The sequence below is a fragment of the Ammodytes marinus genome (genome assembly GCF_949987685.1).
Source record: "Ammodytes marinus genome assembly, chromosome: 17".
NCBI lineage: Eukaryota > Metazoa > Chordata > Actinopteri > Uranoscopiformes > Ammodytidae > Ammodytes > Ammodytes marinus.
Window position 1 is genome coordinate 21,648,573 of NC_137221.1, and position 11,110 is coordinate 21,659,682.

Genomic DNA, 11,110 nt, shown 5'->3' on the forward strand with positions numbered 1-11,110 from the left:
GGCCAGCAGCTTTGAAAAGGAACCACAAATGTACATTAAAAAAGTAGCTTTTATGTTGATACATCACCAACACCAAAATTTAAAGTCCAGCTGAAATTGAATTTCATTTGATTTTTCCTAGGAATAATTCAACATTTTGAATTGTTAGCTTTTTGCCTCACTCTCCGGCTCAAGAAAAAGTTTACGGAAACAGTTCCTGTAACTGTGCGTGTATTTTTGATAAAGAAAATAGCAAAGGTCTCTCATCCAGGTTAGCTTAGCTCAAACACTGGTTAAGGGATGTTGTAAAGTATTTTGACCTGCTCCCCTTGACTGCCAGTTTTTGAGCTAAGCTAACCTGATTGAGCAACCTTTGCCCCTTTCTATATCGACAATGCACGCATAGTTATAGGAACGGTTTCTTTCACCTTTTTTATGAGCCGGAGAGAGAGGCAAAAAGCAAAAAAAATAAAAATAAAAACTTTTTCTTTAAGAAGATAGTCAGTGCTCAAAAGAAGACATTGTATGTATAATTTATGATTGCACTACACTTTGTCATTTGCCATTAAGCTCATTGCATATCGCCAATAAAATAATTAAATTATCACTGACACTTACTAACATCCAGAAAACTGGCACAAAATACAGCACAAAATTATTAGGCGATAAAATACATTTAAAAAATCTACTACAAAAAAAATATATTTTTGACTGCTAAATGATTGTGATATCAGGTGGACTTTAAAAAAGGGTTTCCAAAAATATTTGAAGTACGGTTTCAACCCTGGCCCTTCCTCTTATCTTAATGACTGAGGGAAAAATTCATGTTATGGACCAAAAGTGTGAGGTTTCTAAAGCTTTTATGGTCCTCAAGGTTCACCTTGAACTTTTATGAGTGTTGAAGGTTTATTCAGAGCCGAGCAGTATAACAGAGGAGGGATTTGACCTCCATCTCATTTCTTACGCAGCTGAAATCTGTTGTTGAAACACAACATGATACCAAAAAGTGTATTTAATATGGAAGACCTGAAGAGTCAATGTTTTTTGTAGTGTGAAGTGTGTAGCGGTTAAACTAGAGCTCCTTTAAAAATGGAACGCATCCTTTGCATTCTGTTTGATACCATTCAGTTTCTCTGCCTCTTTTCATTTGAGTCTTTTCGTTCTTCCTGCTATGTACAGGAAAAGTTGCCAAAACAAATGTTCGCTTTTTTTAACGAATGTTTATTGTTATTATTATAATTCTTATTATTAGATGATGATTATTTCAAAATGTTTTTCTGTTCCTTTTGCCATGTGTAAAGATGATATGAAAATGATTGTTAGGATTTGATTTGTGACGGTCTTTGGAGCGAGTGATTTGAGTGTTTTTTCAGAGAAAGAAAAAAATTGAAGGCTGGAAAGTTTTCGAGAAAGCCAAACTCATGTCCTGCCCTGAAGACCTAAAGCAACTAGAAGAAATGACATAAAGAATAAAAAATATTGTAGGAAAGTAGAAAAGTGGGCCGCTGCTAGTACCAAGGAGAAACAATGCTTTAATGATTCTAAATGCTTCTCTGTTCTCTCTAAGCTTAAACTGATGTATTGTAGCCAACTGAAAACGTAAAAAAAAAAAGCTTTAACCTGTTGTGACTGAGGGTCCTGTACCTCGGTCCTTTTCGGCCAAAATGAAAAGGTTTATGGAGGAGAAGGATGGACTGGAGATGAGCTTGCAGTTTGACACAGAGACCGATACATTTATTTTTTACATGTTGTAGGACATTTCCTACAAAAACACATTCAAATGGTGTCAGTTCACACAAATGACTAAAAACAGTGTTGTACTACCTGCATGGTTCAAAATACCAGAAGTGGTTAAAGGTAGCATATGTTTTTGTGATTTGTTTGCACTGACCCTTTATTGTTATTTATTTATTTATTCAACGTTGTAAGTCTTTTAATTTGTGAAGGTAATAATAAGACAACACCAGCACTTACACATAGAAACAGTACTTGTATGACAAAACCATAAGAATGGCATATTTATCATCACTTAGTATAACTCCATAAATCTGCTCTTCTTTCAAGCAATGTATCGTTTCTGTTGATAGCCACATAACACCCAAATTGCTTACTGAAAAAATTATTTTAACGGGCACAGAACAACCATCAATTTAGAACCAAATTTTGTGTAAAATGAAAAAAATAATAAAATAAAATAAATTTAAGTTGATAATGTAAGTATTGGAATACAGGATTATTAAATTAAAATAGTTTAAATTAAGGATTTTTTTCTAATTATTTTCTTTTAATGTAATAGCAGAATTTTCATCTCTTTAATTTCTGCAAAACACCCGGGTCTCTGTGTGACTGCTCTATCTGAATGTCTGGCCTGACCTCTTGCCTTTTCTCCCCCCTACTTGATCACATTCAAAAATGCCTAAAACCAAATAAAGACATTTTGTTGAATTCATGTTTCTGTATCTATTTCACTTGTGCTAGCATTCAATTGATTAGCTCAGTTAGATCAGTAATATTTATTTATGCCTTTGACACAATCAGTGTCTCCTGCTATCAAGTCCACATGGTAATAGTTTTGGTCTCTATGACCAAAAATAAAATGCCTACACGTACATTCTCTAAATGTTGCAAGATATTCAGAACCTTATAGTACGACACAAGAATGAAAATCAAAACTATTGTCTATGAGACTTTTAATACCCATATATGACATCACACATGCCTCCACTTAAAGAATAACAATGTTGGCACAGTCACATTCAGTACATTTTTGCATATAAATGACATATAAATTGCACATATGTTTATCATGTAGGGGAGAACGGGGTAATGTGAGACACTTTTTATATTTGTTCCCCTCTAAGCGAGCTAAAATTATTTATCAGTCAAATTTACACATTTCCCATTAATTCAGGGAATTAATTTTATCCTAGAAATGGGCATTAGCAGAATGTATTCAAGACAAAGGGTAGTGAAAATATGATTGTATAAAAAAAAGTTGTCTTGAATCTCACTTTACCCCAGCTGTGGGGTAAACTGATCCACTTACTTTTTCCACTCTGAAAGTACCATAACAACACATGTTGTAACAGTTAGAATCCTGACAGCTAGCTTGAAAACCAAATATTCCAAAAACTAATGTCGGTCTAGTAACAGAATCATGGGGTTTGGTCAATTAAGCAAAACACTTGAAAGTAACTCTGATCAAATACAACATATAATTCATATTCAATAATTAACATTGAAATGACAGATAGAACCTGTAAGATTAAAACACAGTCTGAGGGTCAGAACACAGGACCCTTAGAGCCAGCTAGTGTCTGGGGGTCAGAGCAAAGAACAATCAGAACCAGCTACAGCCTGGGACTCAGAACACAGGACTAGACCCAGCTGTCATTTTCCATCTTTTGAGTCTTTGATTAATATTTTTCTGCATTTGTTTTATTGGGATCATTCATTGAATAAAGACATATTACTTAGAGTCTATTGATGTTAAAGGTCACTCTCCTGTCCCCCACATACATACGTGCCAAACCATGCCCTTGCTGACACCCCTTCAACCATCAACCCCCACCTCCAGCCCACATTGTCTTTTGTCTTATTCAAACTAGTCTCCTTGCTACCTCAAATATAATGGATTCATGCAAAGAGGGCACAGACACTGTCTCACTTTACTCCACAGCATTTGTCTCACTTTACCCCACTGCCACAATTTGAGAAAAACTACCTCTCTCAGAAATTCAGGCTAATCTTCAGTTATCATCATCACATGGTTTCATATGTTGGTAGTTCATCAACATGTATCATAGAAGTGTTTCTACCTGAATCAATTTGCTTTGGCACAACAATCCATTAAGTTGACAGCAAGGAAATTTACTTTTACATGCAAAAAAGACAATTCTGTGAAAAAAACATGCTTACAACATCACCATGAGGTCCTCTCTTTCATGGCCGAGTGGAAATGAGAGGGGCTTGAAAACATATATCTCACATGACCAAAAATGTGTTCCATTGCCTAGATACAGGGGGTGTCTCACATTACCCGATGCCTCACATTCCCCCGTTCTCCCCTGCTTGTATATATGCACACATAATAACAGGTTATTTCTTGCTGACTATCACAATTTACAATGACTTGAATACTGACCAGGTGCATATTCAGTACACATATCATTCAATGCATTACAATTTCAGATGTAAAATATTTGAGTTAGTCCTGACTTCCTATTAAACAATCATGGGCTACTACAGGTTATAGCAGTTTTATTTAACAATCATGCATATATGCAGTAATTATCCCAATTAGCAGTCTTTGTCTCCTCTTTGAGGTAAAGGAATAGTTCAACATTTTAAATTTCTAGCTTTTTGCCTTAGTTATGCATTTAAAAACCAAATACATAACGGAAAGAACCCAGGAAGTGCCTGTGACGGTCACGTATGTATTTGATTCTAAAATTACCCAACAACCAACACAGGGGGGTTTAGTGATGTTGTAAAGTTTATCTTTTGACCTGCTCCCCTTGACTAGCAGTGTTTGAGCTAAGCTAACCTGGATGAGCGACCTTTGCCCCATTCCGTATAAAAATGCACGCAAAGTTACAGGAACGGTGTCTGTGACCTTTTCTCGAGCCAGAGAGTCAATTTGAAAAATTCAAAATGTTAAATTATTCCTTAAACAAAGACTTAGATAGTTCAACAGTTTGGGCAATATTAGGTTTTTTTTGTGAGAGGGAGATATTGACCTCATGTTTTGTGTTACCTACAGCTGGAGTACCTAACTTAGAAAAGGACATATATATAATGTTTAAATATCCTTCAGTAGATGGCACATGTCTAATGATAACCGGGAGAGTAACACAAAAGGGAGTTGTGTATTGATGTGCTTCAGATGCATATTTCTTAGCATTGGTTTGACATTCAATTAAGTCAGTGCAGCATTTAGGAGAACCAGCTTAACCTTTTACCAGCTCAAAAGGTTTGTTCTACAGGGCAAGAAAAAACAAAGTTACTCACCATCCATGTACTGTATGTACTTCCCTACTGAACGTATTTCCTTAAAGCTATAGTGTGTAGCTTCTGCCGCCCCCATGAGGAATTCAGAGTAATTACAAAAACACTGTCTGCACACACTGGCTCCTGCGCCAGTTCGTAAACGCTGCCATACTGAGAAACACAGAGAGAGTTTTGAGGAGCTGATCGGCTTAATCAACTTTTTGTGTCAACTCAACTCGTAGCCGACATTCATGGATATGAAGAAGTGTGTGTGTGTGTGGGGGGAGCGCTGGGGGGGAGGCTGGTGGTTAGAGCGTCCCCCAGAGGCTCAGTCCTGATAGCAGTAGATCAAAGAAAAAAAAAAGTTAGGCACTATACACACAGCTGACAAGTGACTGTGACATGATTTGACCTCGTTGGGGACAGTTGTACTATAGAGTAATTTCACCATTTGTTTTTAACTGCGGTTCCCACTGTGAGGGTTTGAGCTCAGATCGGACTCCATTTCGACGGCGGCTCCCCCGTTCAGCCGGTCCACGGAGGCTTGTTTGGCCCGCCGGCGTCCACCGCAGCAGCACGCCACCACGTCGGCCAGGTCGGCCCGGAACGAGTGCGTGTAGAAGCCGTAGATGACCGGGTCGCAGCATGTGTTCAGGTTGCCAAAGACAAACAGTATGTGGTGCACGTACTCAGGCGTGTGCTGGATTATGTCCGGCTGGAACCAGTACCAGATGCCCATGAGGTAGTAGGGGGTCCAGCAGATGACGAAGGAGCTCACGATCACAATGGTCATCTTCAGGGTCTTCATGCGGGCTTTGGGTATCATGTCCGTTCGGCTGCGTCTCAGGCACGGCTCGCCATCTGCGCGCACACACACGCACACACACATACACACACACACACACACACACATACACACACACACACACACACACACATACACACACACATACACACACACACATACACACACACACACACACACACACACACAACATGGGCAAATAGTCTAATAGGAAAGCAGAGATTGTATGAACACTATGAACTAAACAGCTTCATGTTGAGATAGCGATTATACTGTATGTTTAAGGTGTGGTGGGGGTTTAGGAGAAATGTATTGTTGATTGCCACAGTGTCGTCTTTTTTCATTTATCCTATTACAACTACATAGACACTTTAACATTCTGCGACTTTAAAGCAAGTCATTTTGAAATTTAAAGCTTTGCTATTAATTAATGTGTTTACTGGAGCACCACATATGAAACACTTAAACAGGACATGTATCATACCAGCCGACGTCACCTTTTAGCATCGGCTCAGCTCGCTTGGAACCTAGAGCGAGGCGATACCAAAAAAAAAACAGCCGCTACTAGGGACCAGGTATCATGAAATTGCAGTGGAAACGCAAAAAATGCGAGTCGAGTCGAGTTGAGCTAATACCATGCAGTGGATTTGCGCCATAAGTGCACCCCACCCCCACACCGATCAAGTGAATCTCTTTTACACCCCCCATACATAACCTTTAAGAGAGTCACACACACACCTTTGCTCTTTTTCATCTGCCCATTGATCTTGGTGAGGATGCGTGTGTAGCAGAAAGTCATGACAAGCAGGGGGACCACATACAGCGTCACAAAGTAAAACATGTTGTATGCCGTCTCCTGCCACAGATACCGGAAGCTCCCGTGGGTCACGCACTGAGTGAAGTCCACTCCGTCTGCTTTAATGGCCCGAAAGATGAACAGCTGAGAGAATGGAGAGAGTGTATAGAGAGAGAGAGAGATGAGGGAGAAGTAGCATGCAGTCACAGGGAAAAGACACAGGTGTAGTTTGTTTTTTTGAATGAAACAAACGGTATGCATTTGTTCACATTTTAACAAACAACACAAAGAATCACTCAATGCAAGGGCGTTCTTTGACTCCATGTTGTGCATTAAAGTCCCTTTAATTAAAGTCCCTTTAATGCACCAATTACACCATGACATAACATAATAGGGCAATCTCTTGTTATTATTATGTTATGGAAGAAACATTTAAAATGTGATGAAGCTATAGGAGTTGCTTGCTTAAGTCGGCCTTTTTACACATGATGCTTCGTTGGCGGCTTGACATTTGTAACTGTCATTTGTTTATAATTATTGAGTAAATTTATAATGAAGTCTGATTTAGAATTTAGAACAGAACAGATTTGTACTGTTCGTGTGATTACATATAGATTGACTGATTTGGATCTATGTCATTGCCTATTGGTTTTTTCCTCATGCCTCTCACCACTTGCATGCTGCCGTAGAGGCCTGTCACTGGCCCCCTAGTATAATAGCCTAGGATTGCTAGGTTGAAGAATTGAGCCGGCCCCTTATCTCCTCCTGCTAGCCTATCAGTGACAGATCCTCTTATAGTCCTGGTTTATTTTTGACTCTTGTATTGTCTCATAGAATGGGCTTGTCTCACCTTTTTCCCGTTGAAAAAAAGTGTGCACCCCCAAGATTCAGTGCTAGACCAAAATAAACCATTTAATTGGCTTTTCAATTCAGTTCAGTGGTCATTCACAGTGAATCTCTTTCAACATGATTATCAGAAAAGGGAAAACCATGCCCAATATGTCTGAACTACCAATGCAGTGTTACCTTTTTGGCAAAAGGCACTTTTTCACGATTTTTCCTTTGTTATGGGACTCTGGTGTATCTGGAGACTCCTAAATTATCAGAAAAACCACCATCTCTATTTTTCTCCCTTTTTCTGAAAAGCTGTCTTCCAAAACCCAAGTCAGATTTCTCTCCCCTCATGACATCATAAGGGGAGAAGCCACGGTCCCTCATTACCAACCTGACTTAGCACTACCTCCACATGTGATAAGCACATCCCCAGATCCCCCTCAATCTAACCGGCAGGTAAATTCAAATTTGCAGTTAGATTCAGGGCCAATCAGAGCAGACTGGGCTTTTTGGAAGGCGGGGCTTAAAGAGGAAGGCTCTAAAACGGAGCGTTTCAGACAGAGGCTGAAAAGAAGCGATTCAGAAATAGCACTGTGAGAAATATTAAGTTTTTTTATGACAGTACATTGTGAAAACAGCTTCTAGTATAAACCGCACCTTATAATTTTTTTACCTAAAAATGAGCAGTGACCTTAAAAGCATGCGTTACTCAGACTCTGTTGGTGGAGAATGGCAGCGGCCCTGCCCTGAAGCTGCAGTGTGTAAAGCTCTAGTGTATACCTGTGGAGTGGCCAGCAGCAGACTGAGGCTCCAGGCCACCAGCAGCATGCGTCTGTTCCTGTGCCCAGCGTCCAGAGAGTCCAGCGGGTGAAGGATGGCCCTGTAGCGGTCCAGACTCACCACCACCAGTATGAAGGCTGCAGAGTGCATGGCAAAGAGCTTGAGGAAACACAGCAGCTTACACATGACGTCCCCGGCGTACCACTGGACCGTGATGTTCCAAATGGCATCCAACGGCATCACCACAAAAGTCATCATCAGATCGGCGCAGGCCAAGCTGGCGATGAGCGGGCGCAGGTGTGCAGCCAGGCGATAGCCACGGCCCCAGCACACACTGATCAGCACGGACAGGTTACTGCCAGCAGCGAACACAAACAGCACCAGAGTGGCTGCTACTCTGCATTGGGCTGCCACCGTGAAGGAAGGAGCCTCCCAGGGTGCAGGGGTAGGGGTAGACCAGTTGAACCAGACTGAGCCATTCTGGAGAGGATCTGCAGGAGTGGAACCCCACACAGACAGGTTTCCTGTCATCCTGTGACATTGGGAGAAGAAACAATCATAAGACACTGACAACAAACAGAGCATTATGTTATTTAAAGGTGGAGTCAGTGATCTGGAGAACGCTTGTTGTGAATATGTTTGTAAAAAATCTGTTAAAATCTACTCAAGATCCGCTACCTGTCTGTCTGTACTGTAAAAAAAACATTTGGTGTTCACAGGCTGGGCTATGTAAATTTGGTATGTAAACCTATACAGAGCCTAGGCTGTTCATTAACAATGTTTTCTTTAGCACACATAGGCCCAGTACAGACAGGTACTGGATCGTGAGGACATAGCTATTCACTGATTTTGACAATTGTGATTTTGACTACAAGCGTTCTCTAGAATCGTTAACTTCACCTTTAAGATCACCTCTTCTAATGCTTTATTTTGATAGACAAGTGCACGATCACGACATTACTATGGACATAAACCAGACATAAACCAATGATCTTATGATCAATATCTAACTAATTATGCATACATTTGCATCTATTAAAAAAACACAAATCCAAATAAAATGCTATTGTCGGAAATTAATGCAGGAAAGATTTTGGATACAGCATTTTTTTATTTTATAAATATACAAATACTATGTACGTTTGTTATTATTCTGTTGTATTAAAGTGTGAAACTCATCTGATTTTACTGTCACATACACAATCATACACATGTGTTACAGTGTCTTTCTAAATTCAAAAATTTAATTGACAAATATCTATAGATGAAAAGAGAAATGTGTAGGGAAATGGGGTTCAAACTATAAAACAATGAACAATATAATCAAATGTTGTTCCAGTGAGTTGCATTATGGGTTTCAGGAAATTGAATATAAACAGCACATGAGATGACATATGTAATATAAGCTGACATTAGAAAGTGATGTAGCCTATGGCAGTTGGATGAATCATACATTATATGATCATTTCTCCTTATTGGGTCTCTTCAGACCCTCTAAACCCTGGTCTAAATGTGTCGTAGGGCTGAGAGCTGGCAGATGGTGAACATAGTGGATCTGCAGGCAAATATATCGTTTTTTCAATAACTGGTCAATTCTGAGATTTTTGTCTATTTCGCTTTCTTAAAAGACTTCTTTCATACTAGTCCAGAAGAAATGTCAAAGTGTGCATTTAGGTGTTTATCTGACTAAACCTTGTCTGATGGCTTCTACATTTCTCCTGTACAACCATCTTTAATGTCCATTATCTCAACCTTATTTCTTTTCAACTCAACTTCCAAAGCACATCAACTAAACGTTCCATAATCAGTCTTAGCGCTATTCTGAAGGTTATTAACAGAATGATTTGTTCACTTGTTGTTCATTGTCTGATTAATGATGTATTTTTCTTCATAAAAACATAATGAAAATACATTTGTAAGACCTGTAAATAGTATTATTTGATTCATAAAATGAAAAAAAGGCTTTATCCACAATCTGTTGGAACAATAAAACTAAAACGTAAGACATTAAAATGTTGTAAAATGATCATGAGCCGTGATCAGCGCTAATGTAGAGTACACGTGCATCGATCAGTGCTGTGGTCAGTGCAGGAGCGCCCCCTGCTGTCAGACCACTGCAGCTCTTCATGTGTTGATGCACCAAAAAGCACAGTGTCTCCTTTAAGCCCATTCAAACGATAAAGAGCCTTACAAGACACACGCGTTCGTTGTTACGCAATTACACCAAAGTCTTGCCTCACAACGCGCTCTGCGTCAATGCCTCTCTCTTCTTTACGCCACTTTCCCATATTTTTAGCTCCATATAAAACTGCGTTGCCCCCAACATTCGGAGGAGACGTACGTGCCCTCATCAGCCACTAAATCCTGACCTAAACACCCCAAACAAAACATTTGGTCTAACAGCCTTAGTATCCCTTTAAATACTACAGACAAGAGCTGCAGTATTCTTACCTGGAGAAGAATCTTATCAGTAAATCGGTTTGTCAGGTGTAGAGGAATGAATGGCGGAGCTGTCCAGAGTGCTGAAACATCACTCGCTCCGGTCCCTGCCCCTCCGGCGCTTTCACTTTTTGTGTTGCCGTCTAAATCACCTGATCAGCGGGGTTCCTCTTTGAATTTTTATCGCCTCCACCCGGTCCACTGCATCAGCCCGCCCGCCTACAGTCTGTCTCGTCTACAGTCAACATTTCCAGTGTGCACAGGGGAGCAACGAGGATCAATGCCGATTGGTTAATGAAGGCGGGTGACGTGCGAGGTGTTGCGGCGGTAGCGATACCTTTTCTGACAGAGAGAGAGAGAGAGAGAGAGAGAGAGAGAGAGAGAGAGAGAGAGAGAGAGAGAGAGAGAGAGAGAGAGAGAGAGAGAGGCATCCTGGAGAATTTCCAGTATAGGATACAGTACGGGCTCTTTGTGCAGAGCTGAGGAGA

General features: G+C 40.1%; 1 protein-coding gene across 1 annotated transcript; it reads right to left on the reverse strand.

Annotated features, from left to right (window-relative positions):
- Window positions 1-5,425: 5,425 nt before the first annotated feature.
- Window positions 5,426-8,714, reverse strand: gnrhr1 (gonadotropin releasing hormone receptor 1; the record flags this gene model as incomplete). The annotated part of the gene is made up of 3 exons (XM_080045895.1): window positions 5,426-5,829; window positions 6,512-6,713; window positions 8,184-8,714. 3 exons carry the CDS (start codon window positions 8,712-8,714, stop codon window positions 5,426-5,428), a joined length of 1,137 nt encoding a protein of 378 aa, XP_079902021.1.
- Window positions 8,715-11,110: the final 2,396 nt, after the last annotated feature.